The sequence below is a fragment of the Aptenodytes patagonicus genome, chromosome Z (genome assembly GCF_965638725.1).
Source record: "Aptenodytes patagonicus chromosome Z, bAptPat1.pri.cur, whole genome shotgun sequence".
Classification (NCBI taxonomy): Eukaryota; Metazoa; Chordata; class Aves; order Sphenisciformes; family Spheniscidae; genus Aptenodytes; species Aptenodytes patagonicus.
Window position 1 is genome coordinate 78,617,591 of NC_134982.1, and position 16,968 is coordinate 78,634,558.

The window sequence follows — 16,968 nt, forward strand, 5'->3', positions numbered from 1 at the left end:
CCCGAAGATGAACGTCTTGGCCCTGCAGGAATTCACTTGCCCATTCACTCCCTTTCCACTCCCAACACCTTACCGACAAATTAATTTGCTGCTGTTAAAAACACATGGCTGCACGCAATCACACCGAGAATGGCAAGGAAAAAGGAATATCCCCATCACGCCTTTTCCAGCAAAATGGCGTGTTTCCACATGCCACCCAACCACGCCAGGCTACCAGGTGAGGGCAACACTTCTCAGACGCTTGCCCCCCTCATGCTGACGAGCTGCTCGCGCGCGGGTTTCCAGCAGATGAAAGGAGGTGGGGTAGCTGTATCCGCAGAGGGGCCTGAGAAGAAGAGAAGGTGCAAGGGAAGACGTGTGGGGGATTGACTAATGGTGAGGAAGGATTGAGCATTGGTTTGACACCATCTTGCAAGTGAGCTGCCAGGATTATTTAACAAGCCGTCCCAAGAGATGCACTTTTATTGAAGGTCCTCTTAATCCCGACCATTGCACTGAGCTTCCAAATATTTAGGTGGACACCCTGCGGTAGTCAAGCGAATGCAGTTTACACCAGCGGGGTCTGGTGTAAACGACAACCTCCTTGCAGCTGAAGATGTGGCCCATCCCAGCGAGCGCGGGATGCCATCAAGCATTATGTTTGAGTGCAGTGCGGATCCCTGTGCTTCCCACAAGGACGCGGTGGGAGGAGACTTACCCCTGCACCCTCCTCGGCTTCAGGACTTTCACAGGAGCACGGTCCCAGCAGGTCCCTTGGCAGCATATCCGATCCTCCTGCGCCTACAAAACCAAAGACATTTTATTGCCCATGGGAGAACATGCATGGCTGAGAGGTTTCTTTGCTTTGCTTGGATCCATTTCTACCAGCCACGCTCTGTCGCCAGCCTGGTATCTCGTCAGCGTTGTTAAAGAAAGCAGAAAGGGTACAAAAACAATGACTGAAAAATATCTTTGCCAGCTGGAGTCAGCTCTGCGTGCTGTGGAGAGGCAGCCACAGCTGGGAGAAAATGCAGCGGGTGCTTAGTGGGTTGACACAGCACGCCATGGCTCAGGAAGGACATATTCAATTTCAGCCCCCGCAGCGGCCATCCCTGTCCCCAGGGTGGTGCCCAATGCTGGGGCTGGGGCTGCCCTTGTCGCTGGTGGGGTGGTGGGATGGCCCTGGCTGCCAGGTCCAGCCTTGCCACTCCCAGGGAGCCCCCCAGACACTGGTTGCTCTCTGCTCACCTGTGTTGCTGTGCTGAAGGTGTGCCTGGGCTCACACCATCCCTGGGATGAGCTCATCCCATCTTGGGGAGAAGCCAGAGGACTTTTCAGCACTTCTGTGCATCCCAAGGGAAGGGTAACTAAGAGCATCTAGGACCCTGACTAAAAGCATCGCTAGTGAATACTGTTCGTCAGCTAGGCAGTATTCACCACTGCTTATCGGGTGAGGTCAGGTTACAGGCGCAGCTCTCAGGGTATTGTGTGGGCAGCCTGGCAGTCCTGTCTGGAAGAAGAACCTCTGCACTTTTATTTCTACATCAAGCTTAAACCTTGAAGAAGGTAAGAACATATTCGCTGATTTCACCTCCAGGGACAATCTTGCTTAAGCATAGCTAGCCACAGACAGCTGCTTGATTGCTTTTGGAGTTTCCATAGCAATGGCAATAATTACAATAAATAACGGTGGATTAGAGTCAGATTAAATCGGTGAATATTTTCTAAACGGTGAAATTAAATTATAGGAGTTACACAACCTCCTCTATAGAGGATAAGGATGTATAAGGATTTATATATCATCTCCAGTAGTACTGTTGAATGTACACATTCACACCGAGAATACATTGAATAATGTTCCTTGTGCTACCACAGCACTGTGCGCACCTACTAAATTTGAAATATGGCTCATGTAATAATACAGCTTGAAATGGCTCTGCAGTCCTTAATCAATACAAGGACAGTCATTCATGCCCTCTGCTGCTACTTCACTCTATAATCTTGAGTGTGTCTCTTCAAACCACTACTGTTTGTGTATACTCCACAGTTGTGTTATGTATGATAACTTACGTGTTATGTAAAAGGATCTGTGCATCAGAGATGCCCTTTGCTTATTTGTTGCTCCAGCAGACAGTGGCACATGCTAACAGTGCTAGCTTGAGCTGTAGTCTACCTGTGGATACATGGAGGCAGTGACTACACACCTATACCTTTCTTTCTAGCAATATTGGCTGGTGGGTTTTCCTGCTTTTTGGCAGCCTCAGATAGACATCTTTTGCTCTGGGGAAAGAACATTAAAAAGTGTCAGTGCAACTTATGTGCCAAAATCCTGTAGGTGCTTTTAACTTTTTCCAGCACAAGTTCTTTGGAGCTGACCCCTCCTCTTCCAACATGCTGAGCCATGTAGTCCACAAAGCCAATAGGTAGCCCCCAACAATGTTTAATGACTGCATTAAAACCAGTGGACGTGTGTAATAATGAAATTGGCACCTTTTGTTCTTGTTGTGCTCTCAGCATTCTGGATAACTCCAGAAGTCTAATCTTGTGACTTTACCACAGGATTGATCCCTCCTTTGCATTCATCTTTGCTGGGGTTCCCCTAGAGCATTGCTGCTTTGGAAGTGGTGCTGCAGAAAAGGCATCTAGTTTATTCTGTCCTGATTTCTTTCTTCTGCTGTTTTTTTCTTTCTTTCCAGCTCACCTTGATAGCTTTATTAATGCTAATCTCAGGCCAGAAGGACCTTCCTTGTTATATGTCTGTAGAGCATTTTAGCATAGTGGACCTCTGATTGTCTACTGATACCTATATGCTCTCCTGCTATTCAAATACAGATGTAGAATAGAGCTGTGTGCCTTTTTTTACCATTTCACTAAAGCATCCCTTCATACTCGGGCCCCTGTGCATCTTTTTCTGCAGTATATTTGGAACTGTGAAGCCTTCAGCATGTTGTCTTTGTGTGGATGCCCCTGTTTGCATTAGCAAGTAACTGTGCAGTAGGAGTGGATCAGAGGATGGGAGCAGTTGGTGCTGACATCTCTAGATCTATATTGTAAGTATTTCCAGGATCTAATGTCAGACTAGATTTAGTCCGATTCCCTGGACTGAATGTTACCGCAGTGTCAGAAGGAGTAATACTTGATTTGAATATTTGTGTTTCCACTAGGGTTTGAAAAGTATTTCATGTGACCCTGGAGAAGAGTTTCTGGATTGGTTTCCTCCAAAAGGACTCTTGCCTGCATCTCAACAGCCTCAATCACATAGTGTGAATCACTCCACATCTGCACCAGTTGCAAGTCTAGTTGAGGAAAGAGGGATGAGTTCACTAAAAAACATACTACTGTTCTCTGCCAAAGTACTGATGTGTATGCAGCCTATGCCCACCAAGGAAGGGCAGTCTGGTGACTAGGATGCTAAACGGAGATGGCTTGCCTAATTTCACACCTGTGCCACAACTAGCATTCTGCATAGGCCTTGGTAGGCACTGGTATTGACTTAAGTAGTCCATCTGTGAGTGATATTCCTCATTGATGTGGCAACACAAGGAAGATTAAGAAGAGAGCATTACAGCGCTAATACATGTACTTAACTAGAAAAAAGGTCATGAAAGTCCATGGCCTAGAAATTAACACTCATAAGAAAAGGATAGATTTCTCCTGAATGTCACAAACTTATAAATACCATAAACCTGAGTAGACTTCTCCACACTCTGTATTTGGTGACAGGCCATATCTGCCACAGCATGGACCTCTGACTTGATCTGCATGAAGGACATGGCAACTTTTATAATCACCCTTGGGTTAAAAAAAAAAAAGTCTCAAGCATGTTCACATCCATGCACATGTTGTAAAGGCTGCACATAGTACCAGTTCATGCTGCCATTAACACAGCTAAAGTTTTACATCTATCATCGTCTGTACAGCAGTGATGAAGTAACTCAACCAGAACAGCTGCAGGGCAGCTCTATCAGCACTATTGGGGCTCAGTGGCTTTTCATCCATATCTGTGCATGCTAGCTCCACTTCTGTGTAGCACTGTGCTGACTTATTTGTTTCCTTTTATTTGCTGTTGATTTCAACTGTGAATAGGGTTTGATGGATGACAGGAGTTTAACAATGAAGAGGACCGGACAACACAACAGGAGTGAAGCTGAGCTAACAGTCTCTTTCCTTAAGAGACATATCCATGCAGACTTGGGAGAGAAATCAAGGTGTAGATAACGAAAAGGAATTTGGGCTCTCAGCTCAGCAGCATCAGCCAGGAGAGAAAGGAATGGATGTTGTCAAGACAGGAAAGATGAAATTTAAGTGTAAGAGGCAGATATCCAGTTCCTGGTGATGTAGTTGGCAGTGAAAGTGCAGAATATGGATGAAAAATAGAGGTACTGATGAGGGATCTGGAAAACTTCTGTGCACACCCACTCAATTGCTCTTAACAAACAAGGGGAGCCTTTAGCAGTTCATTCCTGAATCACAGTTCTTCGTGGTCAGCACTGTGATCGTGGGGGAAGCATCTCTGCATTGGTTAGCAGTGACCTGGGGCAGTACACTCATCTCAAGGGTGCTTGCTCCATCCATCTCAGTCTGTCAACCCCTTTGGGTTTCTGCTCTACTTCTATAGGACCTGGACAAAGAAAGGAAACTTTAAGGTGCAATTCAGCTACTGAAGTATGTGAACTTTCTACAGGGGCCCACAACTCCCTTAGAAAATCCTTCACAAATGCAAAAATTACCCAGAAACCACAGACTTAGGGTCTTAATTTTGCTATTTGTTTTAGCAACAGAGTACTCTGTGTTTTCAGCATATAGACTCCATTGCTGTGTTGTTAAGCTGGTGGGAAACAACTCCGAGCCCTGTACCATACAACCATTAACACTGGGGTAGGCTGTATCCATCTCAAACGTGGCAGCCTACATCCTCTTGCAAAAGAAACTGGTGCATTAACGGGACAGGTTGTAGCACAAGAGGAGCTGGATCAGGGAACACCTTCAGGGCAAAGATTTGTCTCCTCAGAGGAAAAGGTAGATAAAGCACTTATGGGTATTCATCAGGAAGACTCCTGCAGTGATCGAATCATACTCAATCAAGCCTTCTTCATTTCTCACATGACAGTCATTTATACCTGCTATGAAAGGTTAAGACATAGTCAAATATTCGCTTGCACGGCAGCTGGAGCAGCTTAAGATTTATGATCCTCTTCCACTGAGGCAGGTTGTTTGTGGGAGCATTTTTAGTCCTTTTCAGAGCCAAGGCAGGTTGCACACATATGCTAAAAGGACATGTTACTGCTCCCAGTTTGGCCCTCTCTGCCTTCTGGAGGGTGCTGCCATCTCAGATCTACCGGCTGGTCTGTTGCTCACCAGAATGCATCCTACCCTGTTCAGATTGGAAGGAAACAGCCCAGCTCCAACCACATAAATCCCGGATCATCACTAAATTGGCCCATTGCATCTTGAAGAGGTCAAGGAGGCAATTTATTAGAGCAACTGTTTTCACTTGACTTGAACCACAGGGATTCCTGCTGCTTCTCAGTCTGCTTTCTTTCAGCTACATACAACTTGTCATTAAAAATGAAAGCCAAACTATGTCCTCTTGTTGCTATCTTGGCAGTGCCCAGCTGAGCCAGCAGACAGATTCCATGTTAAACTACAAAGTAGAGTTTGTCACCAGTTATTCCTGTGAATAATAAAAGGTCATTCAGAAAAATAAAATCCTCAAAGAAGGAGAGGGAGAGAAAAAAAGAGACACAGTCTAGGAAAAAAGACCTTTCAGCAAGAGTGCTGATGTGTTTATTGAACCACTAAATGGCTTGGTGGTTTCATGGAGTTCAGATTGGGAGAGGTCACATATCAGCATGAAGACAAAGGCATAATTTAAGTGGTGAAGAAAACCACTCATTTATCTGATTTTTGCACTTACTTTTCTTTAATATATGCTATGTTTAGGCATTGCATCCTTGCTATATTTTGAAACAATAGTAAGGAAAATTTCTTGCCCTTTAACCATGCTTTGAGGGCTCACCACTAAGGGTTAAGAAAATATTTTAGTCTCAGTTTCCACAGAATCTTCAGTCTTAGAAAAATTATTACGGAGAGTGCTGTAGGTGCCACTTCTCTTGTGATGTGAATGTCTCTCTGATAGCAATTGTCTTAAGAGCGCTAGCTCATTTAATCTGTTTTTCTGCATCTGATAGCGGTGTTATTCACTGGGGTGGATGCACAGTTACAGAGCTAACGGCACAATTCTCTTTTGCTTATTTGCTTTTCTCTTCCAAATGATTTATTTTTTTTTCAGATTTCACACTGTGATGTATTTTGGACTTAAATACAAATAAGGCAAAAATCTCCCTACTAGGGCTAGTAGGAGGGAAGTCACACCTACTTATGCCCCATTAAAAAGGAGCCTTGGCTGATGTCATCCCTCAGAGGGTGCTGGTTGGATTGTGACCATGCCAGAAGCACTGTGCTGCATCTGTACTAAGAATAGGTATTGAAGGCTTAGTCTCCAAAATTCAGGTGCATGTTTTAGTTGTAGATGTAGTCTGGCACCATTTTGGGAAACACCTAAACAGACTTGCATTGGTGGTTGCAGGTGGAGTAGAATCATAGAATCATTAAGGTTGGAAAAGACCTCTAAGATCATCGAGTCCAACCGTCAACCCAACACCACCATGCCCACTAAACCATGTCCCTAAGCACCTCATCTACATGTCTTTTAAATACCTCCAGGGATGGTGACTCAACCACTTCCCTGGGCAGCCTGTTTGAATGTTTAACCACCCTTTCAGTACAGAAATTTTTCCTCATGTCCAATCTAAACCTCCCCTGGCACAACTTGAGGCCATTTCCTCTCGTCCTATCGCTTGTTACTTGGGAGAAGAGACCGACACCCACCTCGCTACAACCTCCTTTCAGGGAGTTGTAGAGAGTGATGAGGTCTCCTCTGAGACCTCTCTCCTCTTCTCCAGGCTAAACAACCCCAGTTCCCTCAGCCGCTCCTCATAAGACTTGCTCTCCAGACCCTTCACCAGCTTTGTTGCCCTTCTCTGCACACGCTCCAGCACCTCGACGTCCTTCTTGTAGTGAGGGGCCCAAAACTGAACACAGTATTCGAGGTGCAGCCTCAGCAGTGCTGAGTACAGGGGCACAATCACTTCCCTGCTCCTGCTGGCCACACTAGTTCTGATACAGGCCAGGATGCCATTGGCCTTCTTGGCCACCTGGGCACACTGCTGGCTGATGTTCAGCCGGCTGTCAACCAGCACCCCCAGGTCCTTTTCCACCGGGCAGCTTTCCAGCCACTCTTCCCCAAGCCTGTAGTGCTGCATGGGGTTGTTGTGGCCGAAGTGCAGGACCTGGCACTTGGCCTTGTTGAACCTCATATAGTTGGCCTCGGCCCATCGATGCAGCCTGTCCAGGTCCCTCTGCAGAGCCTTCCTACCCTCGAGCAGATCAACACTCCCGCCCAACTTGGTGTCGTCTGCAAACTGACTGAGGGTGCACTCGATCCCCTCGTCCAGATCATTGATAAAGATATTGAACAAGACTGGCCCCAGTACTGAGCCCTGGGGAACACCGCTCGTGACCGGCCGCCAACTGGATTTAACTCCATTCACCAATAGCAGAGTAGTTAAAGCCATTGCAGATCTCCATCACTGAGGTGCATTAGCTCTCTTCAGCTCAGTCAGGCGTTCAGGAGTGATTTGAACCAGCCCAGGCTAGCAATACTCTGACATTGCTTTTGTATGCTTCACTTGTGTGGGAAGTGTTGGCAGCTTGGGAGAACAGTTATATCTTCAGCCATACACTACAAGGTCATGCAACACCGGTCTCAAACTTTGTCCTTTATTTGTCTTAACAAGGAATTTCTACCTACCAACATCGTTTCTGGTGACCAGCAGTGATGAACTAATGTTGCTTCAGATTGTGCATGCGTTTTCTCACAGATTTAACTATGTGGGCAAAACCCTTTCAATAGTTAGTTGTAGTAGCATAAAATAGATGCAAGTGTGCTATGAAGTTCACCATTTCTGTTATGAAGCAAGCAAAAAGTCCTCTGAACCACAATCTACATATATTTTGCAATGAAACCTTAAGTATAGACCAGCCCTAAGGTTAAAGCTATTCTAAGAGAATGAGATTGCAATGTTGCCTAGAAAATTGCTCCCAATCTCAGCAATCTTGTTCACAGTGAACAGCTTATGATGAAATTGAGAGAAAAACACTGAACTTTTTGGAGGAAAAAATGTCTGCAGGAAATAAACTAAAATTCTGACATGAATTGGGAGGCATGAGGAAGGGAAAAACTGTGAATTTTCCTTCTCTTGTAATAATTTGCCTTGGAGTACATTCTCTTATTTGGAAATGCCAGGTAAGAAGTGTGATGTTCTATCATTAAACGAGTAGATAGTCTCCTAGCTTTGCCTAGAGTTAGTTCCTGTATGTGGCAGCAGTGCAGCCAAACAATGAATTCATTGCCTTGCACAAGGGTTTAAAAATAGCAGAGAAATCCTTGAATGATATAAAGAAGGGAAGCACAAGTGACTCATGCAAATTCTTTTTAATCATGACATCTTAAGCTCAACCACAGAAAGCAAGCAGAAGGTAGCAGAAAGATTATTTGCTACTGATAACCATTCTCTGCTAGCAGAAAGAAAAGCCATCAGTCACACAAACAGTGCAGAAAGTGCATGTCTATAATGCAGTGAGGGAGTCAAATAGCTAGTGGTGCTCATCTCACTGCATCTGCCTAGAGGATTTCTTGCCCCCAAGAAACGCGTGTGTATGTAATTACCATGAAGATGAGCTTCTAACCCTCTCAGCAGAGCTAACAGAGAAGACTGCAAGACCTGTGTCCAATTTCCTTAACTGCAAAGTGAGACTGTTTATCTCCTGCCTTCATCACGCTAATCTTGCCCACACTGAAGCAGATGAGGCATATTTTTATGACCCCTTCCATTACCTGGAGTTAGACCTGCAACTGCACGTACCAACAGCTGGGAGTGCTACATGCATATGCAGAAGATGCTATGGTTGCATCTCCAACAGTCAAAAGTGGTATGTATCCAGTTAAACCTAATTTCCACATCAGTGACTTTTAGCAGCAGGCAAGACATTCCCCATTAGTGGATACTACTGCTGAAGTAAATGGCCATGCCCTTGTGGTGCACCTGGTGGGGATGGGAGGAAAACAATCTCAATTTTTCAGCAAACTGTCTTTAGATGACTCTTCCAATTATGCTTTTCTGCTTTTCCCTTTGGTGAGCAACCAGTCTGGCTCAACAGAGGAAATCCTTGTATGTGTCAGATTGCATTACTGCAGAAGAGGAGACACAATCATACTCTGCTGACATTTAGCTGCAGGTAATAGAGTGCATATAGGAGGACCTATCACTGTAAATTTTCCTCTCACACCTCATGGTCTCCTTCAGGGGTGACATTCTGGATCTGGTTTGCATTTGAGGTCTGACAAAAATGGCAGGCTCACTGAAGGCGCAGTAGAAACAATTGAACAGCACACATCCACCTAGTGGATTTAGGAATAAATAGGTATAGTTTATTCTGAGAAGCCTCCTTCCATGCTGCTAAAAAAGCCATATTGCAAGATTTTCACAGTTAACCCAGGAGTTAAACAAATAAAACAAGGGGGTTTTACAGCATAAGACCCTGAAGAAGTATTTCAGTCCTTGACAAGGCAACAGCAAGACCCCTGAGTAGACTGAGAGTGGGCTCATCTGCCTGATTAGGTGGTAGTTGTTGATGGCCAAACTGCAGTGAGGCAGACCTAGCCCAAACTGTCTGGACTGGCCTAACGTTTGACCTCTAGTTTTGCATACTTTTGAGTTAAGATTGTCCTGTCAGTTGCTTTGAAGAAATGTGCAATTTTTCGATCAGACAAATTTTTATCAACATTTTATTGCAAAGCAATACTGGCAAAACTGCCAGTTTTGCTTGACAGAAGATGGTATTAATTAATGCCTTGTCATTATCTTCTGTTGTGGTAAAAAGTAATGTGCCAGGTATGAAAAAGCACACGTCAACCCTGCATTTGTACTAGATATACATGTTAGTGCAAAACCTGTAAATTCTGCAATGGTGGATTCAAATCTTGCTTTTCCCTAGACAGGAGCATGAGAGTTGAAAGGTGCAGGTGAACTAGTGTTATCATGGCATGAGCCATGACACTGCTGGAAAGCCATGCAGTCCAGGGGCGTGGACCCTTTCAGGCCAGATATTTGGTTCACCTGAAGTTGAGAGTAGATCTATTATCTGCAAGAAGAGATCCAGAGCACTGAACAGGGTTAGTAACTGCATAGTCAAATTAAAAGCACTGCTTGATGTAAGGTTAATATAATCTGACTTTTAACAAAAGGACATCAGAGATAAGATCCAGATGTCTAAGGATGAAGACACTTGTCTTCACCTAAACTTAGCTGTGCTGCATGGTAATCAGTTTCAGTCATTTCAGAGGGAGTACTTACAGAGTAAGTTACTGCTCAACTAGAGAAGATGGGCAGAGCCTCTGGCCTCTGTGGATAAGGTTGGCAATCTTAGAAAATGACATATAATTAGGAAAAATTATAGTGTTTGCTTTCAAAGTACTATTTGTTTTCCCAAAAAAGCAAACTGACAGGCAAACATAATATCCAGATATGGTATATCCTCCTCAGTTATGCATATATTACCTCCCAGAATTAAAATAGGTAGTGAAATGTTTCATTTCCCAGCCACAACATTCAAATGAGGTATGACTTGCTGGTCAAAACTCCAGTGATGTTTCTTATCCAAGCCATATGCTTGAAAGAGTTCAATATAGGATTGCTTGGCTCTCTAATAGAGGAAGAGATCAAGCACTTTGAAAGCAAAAGCCAAACTAAAAAGAAAATAAATTATGATTTTGGTGTCATGATATTGGGCTATATTTTGCACCTAAAAGGTTTAATATTTAAGGAAAGATGACAAGTTAATGTGCAATGTCAAATAATGCCACATCCATCACCTTTCAGCCAATACTTAGGGCATTATGAGAAGTATAACAAACTACGTCTCATGACTACTTTTTGAGTCCTGCTGCACAGCGATAGGCTAGCTGGATATGACTTTCCAGGCTGTCCCACACTTTGGGGACTCATGTAAAGATGGCATCCTGAAACACAAAACCTGGATTCTGCCTGGGAGCCCCACAAACCTCCACATTAATAAACATGATGTGACATTATACACATGCTTTTTCTCTGCACTTCCTAAATGAGCACAGGACAGCCGTGTGTTCCCAAGGGGACAGGATCCTGGCTTTGTCCTCTCTCAGTTCTTCAAAGTCACAACACGTGCTCCTTAAAGCATGCCCTGCCGATGCAATGCAAAAACTCTGACTCTTGTGTCTGTGGTATGCTAAACATGGCTCTTCAAGGGTAGAACAAACAGCTACGGCACAATCCAAAGTCAATAGGAAAATGCTGGTTGACTTCTGCAGACTTGTGGAAATTATCAGCTCAGTTCTATTTGTTCTCTCTCAGCTGTTTATCTGTCCTGTGATGTGCATTGTCTAAATTTGAAACTAAAAACATTCCTGAGGCAATGAATGTCTTTAAGCACTTGCATTCCACAGTGCATCAAAGAACAGCTAAGGCTGATGCTTCGCCTTTGGTAGCTATGCTTGCATTCAAGTTTTCGGAGCCTCATGATTTTAGTTTACAGCACCCTCATTACCTGCTGGGGCAGAACTCACATGCGAGGCAGTCCCATGATGTGATAGGTTTCCCTGCCTGATGAGGCAGTCCATCTGTGCAGGCTACACCAAAGTGGAAGCTGATGCATGGACAGTATATGTGACTGAGGAGTTTTTGCAGAGGTTGAGCACTGAGCCTGGCTGGGGGTGTGCTAAAGCTGTGATAAACAAATTGACCTTCTTTTAAAATGTAGCTTTTGTAGTGTACGTACATCTCCCTTTATCTGTCCTATTTCTTTGGTTCCCTCCACTCCTCCTTAGCATGTACAGTGAGGAGTGTTGATTGAGTAAATTGTCTTCCCAAGAGAATTAGCTACCCTGTTGGGAAAAAGTAGCATAGAGCCTGTACCAGGGTACCAATAAACATTTTTCACAGCTCTCATCTTGACAATAAGCCCATAATACCAGTGGAATAAAGCATGAAGAAAGCATAAAATTACATCAGGTCTTCAGTTAACTTTCATATTACCGGTAACTCCAATACTTATTGCTTCTGTGCTAGAGTTATTACTTACTTTTATAAGATTTTAAACTAACATTTTAAAGAGGCAGCCTGCCCTGTAGAGAGATCCCAGCTCTGAAAACAAACAAGATCAGGAAATTTCAAAAGGTTTAAAAGTAAGCCCCCAAATGTCAGGCTGCACATTCAAAACTTTCCTGTTGAAATCTAGCAAACTAAATTTCTTGTGGAATTTCTAGAAATTAGAAATGTATTAGAAAGACTCTTTTTGAAAGAACTGCTGTGCTTTCATGTCAAGTCTTGCCTCAAATATGAAATTGTGGAGACATAATAAATAGATGAGAGGTGGGTTTTGGTTTTGTTTTTTTTTTTTTTCTTTAAATGACAACCAAATGACTTGATCCTCAGCAGCTCTCAATTTGTGAATAGTTCAGTCTGAGTTTAAATTAAGTTCACAGCTGCTTCTTCCTTTATTCAGGCTATTCAAATATTCTCTTCACAACCTTCACCTAGTAACAGATAAAAAAACCTGTCATGCTTAATTTATTTTGACTGTGCAGGTAGGTTGTTTGCATTTTCCACATTCTGTTTCCGAGAACAGCAGCGAGTCTTCTCCCAGCTCACTTAAAGACAGTTTCTCAGAACACAAGAAATGCCCCACTGGACCAGAGCAATAGTCTTTGACAGCAGCAGTAAGAGACTTCATATAGGGAGAACACCTGCACCCAGCCTGTATCTTCAGACCTTCCCCTGTACTTCCTCCAGCACCCACAATCACTACATTAGGGATGTCATTGAACACACCTCTGCCTTGACCCTTTAATACATTTTCTGGATCTGTTGTCCATCGGTTTGTTAACATGGAGACATTTATCTGTCTGATTTTCTTTTTTTTTCTTTTTTTTTCTGTATAACACCATCATCATCTACATGGTATGTGAACTGCCATGTTTAGCACTACCAGTTCAGAAACCTCTAAGGAGGGTGAACAATGAATCCATGTACTGTTATAAGTTACAGTTTGCTAAATGACTTAGTAATTCTGAATGTCTAAGATATGACTCAAAGGGACTGAATGCTCAGGAATATAAACATTCACAGTCTGAATTTCAGGCCACCTTAAAAGAACCTCACATAGTATCCAGAAGCAGAGGCAGTCAAAGTAGTCATAACTTTCAGGAATTTTAGCCTCTAGCAATGTTTGTTGCAGAGAAAGGATCAGCAGAATAGGTTCACATTCACTGCGGACACCCTATTTAATAAGGAATTAGGTTAGCAAAGAACGGCAGATGGCAAGAGCAGAGGAGACAGTTTGAAACCCAAGGCCTAATTCAGCTTTGACATAGCTAAGCTGAATGGCCATTGAAGTCAATGAGATGTTCACATGTTTGTATCAGGGCTGAATTTGCTTCCCCATGTTTAGTGGAAAGAGGTGAATAGTTGAATTCAGATAGAATTAATTTTGTTTGGAAAACAGTGATGGTCATATGAAATTTTCAGTGCTACCCTAAAGCCTACGCTTTAAAAACTAATAGGCTTTATGATCAGGGTTGTTTCCTGCATAATGCAAATACAGTTGAGAGACAGTGCCTGGCCTAAGGCTTTGTATATACATAATGGAAATAAACAGATAGAGACACAAGCAGAGGCTTGTTCAGTGCAACCTAAGTGGAATGGGACTATGAATCCTTGTTCTCTGAATCTGAGATAGGTCTCTTAATTTTGGGGTTTCTACAAGAGTCACTGCTGGGTGCCCAACTCTGCTTAGAATTATAATGGGAAGTATATTCATTCTTTAAATAAACATTTGGAGAACGAGCATTGCAAGCTAGCATTTCACCATTTCTGCTTTTCCCTTCTGTCTTGGTGCCTTCAGCTATGGGGGATCTGAGAAACAATGCGGAGAGAATAAAGGGGTACCAAATAGCCTCCCTTCGTCTTCACGTGGGGGGCTGCTCACCTTTTCCTTTTTAATGGATCAGTGTTTGCCAAACGGCTCCTGGTTTGTAATTTGTTATTTTATTGTGGCTATAAAATGAAAAGGTAGATCGTACCCTGGTAAAGTGGGATATTACTTTGCATTTGCTGCTTTATAATGACATCTCCGGCTACTGTAGTTTAAGGCATATTGATTGCCCTGCCTGCCTCTGTCAGGGTGCTCCTGCTGAAAATCAGTGACTCGAGTAATCCTCACTGGAAAACTGTGCATTACTTGAGACTGAGTTACCAGGACGTTGCAGAAAATTGAAAAATAAAAGAAAAAAAGAAAGGAAGACATAGCATTTGTGTTCTTGTGTTTTTTCTGCCCTCTAAAAAACATTGTCAAAATGCTGCTTGTACAAGGTAGCAGTAAAAGATGCCTCTGTAACGGGAACAGTCATGCTTCTACTATGTAAAGCCATGGCATTTCCCTCCCATCCTGTATCAGTGCACCAGCACAAAAACAGCCATAAAGCAATGGCAGGTTATCTTTCTTTGCCTCTGTGTAAGCACACTCTGCAAAACAGCCTGGTCTATAAAATAAAAAGAACTCACCTCTGTACCTAACAGCTCCCAATGCCAATGATGCACACTGATGGAGCAGCAGATGCTTTCCTCATGGTGGCTGCTAGGTCATTGCTAGGCAGAGTGTTAGTTGAGGGGATGTAATTGTACATACAGGAGGTTTTGGGTCTGTAATTGTTCCCACCCTGGGCACAGAAGCACCCTAGTATGGGTTTTTAATGGGGCTCCCTGCAGCTGAGAAGCAGAGTTACCCCCCTGGTAGCTTTTCTGTTCAGGACTTGTCCTCTGTGCAGGTGAAACTTTTTCCATGCGTGGCAACAGTGAAGAGCCACATCGGCATCAGAAAACATTTGTTTCTGAGGAACTGGTTGGGCTCCCACATCGTAGGCAGCCACTTCATTTCCTTCCACCTCAGTTCCTCATTTTTCATATAACAGTGACAGCACTTCTCTGCCTTAATGGGATGCTGTGAAATTTCACTGCATTGAAAATTGTTGAGTGCTCAGATACTGGGGCTGGGTGAAAATGTTATTAGCCATGCTATACCCATACACTGAGTCGAGGAACTTAAACTGGTGACATCAAAAGGATGGCTTTTACGTGGTATAGCTGCATGTTCTGTTAGTTTTTGTCAGAAATTCACCAAACCCAGCCTCAGTCAGAGACAGCAGAATTTCAAGCGCTAATCCCAGCGGGACCCTGACAGGATGTCCTAGTATGCTTGTCTCTGGAGACAGGTATCTGCTATCTTTATATACTGTGCTGCCATTCTTTGGGCCTTTCAGGGAGCAGAAATGGAACTATTTTATTGCTTTCTTAGGAGTTTTTTACCAGAAAACTGTATTGTAGGACCAAAGGAACTTAATCCAGTTCATCTTCCTTCTGATCCTAAGAAAAACTTTAGAACATGAATTATTTTGGTGCAAATATTCAGGAGTGATTTGAAATGCGTTTTAGTGTGACCCAACTCCCATTCTGCAGAATGGTCATAAGGCATTATCTCTTATGATGAGAAGCCATCTACCTTACACTTAAATAATAACTTTGCCTTGTCTTAAAATACACATCAAATGTTAAAATATAGCTTACAGCATCCTTTGTACTTTAACCATTAAAGACCACTTCCATTCAATTCTCACTTACTGCCTGGAAATAATGAGGGGTATTCCACAAATATTTAGGTTCTTTGGACTTTAGTAAAATCAAGTGTACCAAGGCAGGTGCACAAGGCACACATGCTATAATGCAAGATGCTACCACTTTGTTATTACCTGTATTAAGTTGTCATTAAACTAGTTATGATTCTTGAGGGAGGTCTAACTTTACATTATCTCAGCTGCCAAGCCAAGGCTCCTATGTGTAACAACCTTGGGCTTATTACTTTACCTGAAAACAAAAATTACAGTCTCCTGGAACCACATATTATTTCTAATAAAAATAACTATGTTGCCCTCTATCTTACTGATACATTAATTCACAGTCCTGTGCAAATGACAATTTTGATTCAAATACAAATGAAAAAGAGGAACTCTAAAAGAAGAAGAACTTGTACTAAACCACACAGCTTTGCTGGTAATAAGAACTAATCCATGTGTCATCCTAACTTTTCTTTGGACAATTTGTACTTTCAGCAGCTTTGGAATTTGAGCTTGCTCTTCTCAGAGCTGGGCATGCACAGTCATCCCTGCAAAATCTTGAAGGTGGGCCAACAAGTCACATAGGCAAAAGTCTGTATAGGCAGAGTTTTAAGAAGTAAACAAATGCCAAGTAAAGTTTTCTGCATACCTTCAGTAGGCTATCCCTCATGGCTATGCTGGAAGTTCTTTTTTTATATATTCTTCATAAATATTTGATGTCCAGACTGAACTCTCATATCTCTTTACTAGGGGAAAGGTATACACTACACTGACTGTATTCATAGAATTATAAATGCTTTTTTACATTGGCAAGATTTAAAGGATATTCAGGACTTTATGGCAACAGAATAGACTTTTCTTTTAAACTTAACATCCCTCCACAGAAAGCAGGTATTTGTAATACTAGTATATTGATTTAAATTTATGGCTTATGTAAAGTAGTACATCATTCCATATAGACAACTACTTAGCTTGTAAATTTTTTAGGATCCAGGCCTGCAAAGATTTATACACACAGATTCATTGTGTATCCTGGTCCCAAGAAATCAGAAACAAGACTCGCATTGATTGCAGTGGAGCCAGGACTCCAGCTGCTGCTTCCAGAGAGGGTAGTACTGCGCAGCTGAAAGTTTACCAGATTTTGTAAGACACAGGGTCTGAGG

At 42.9% G+C, this 16,968-nt stretch overlaps 1 protein-coding gene across 4 annotated transcripts in view; it reads right to left on the minus strand.

The window, feature by feature from the left end:
- The window catches only part of PALM2AKAP2 (PALM2 and AKAP2 fusion), a 337,193-nt gene that overhangs the window by 110,284 nt on the left and 209,941 nt on the right, over positions 1 to 16,968 (minus strand). For all 4 annotated transcript variants that reach the window (XM_076362480.1, XM_076362484.1, XM_076362482.1 and 1 more), the window contains one exon: positions 698 to 780. In XM_076362480.1, coding sequence (XP_076218595.1) covers positions 698 to 780 — 83 coding nt within the window. The remainder of the gene's footprint in view (positions 1 to 697; positions 781 to 16,968) is intronic.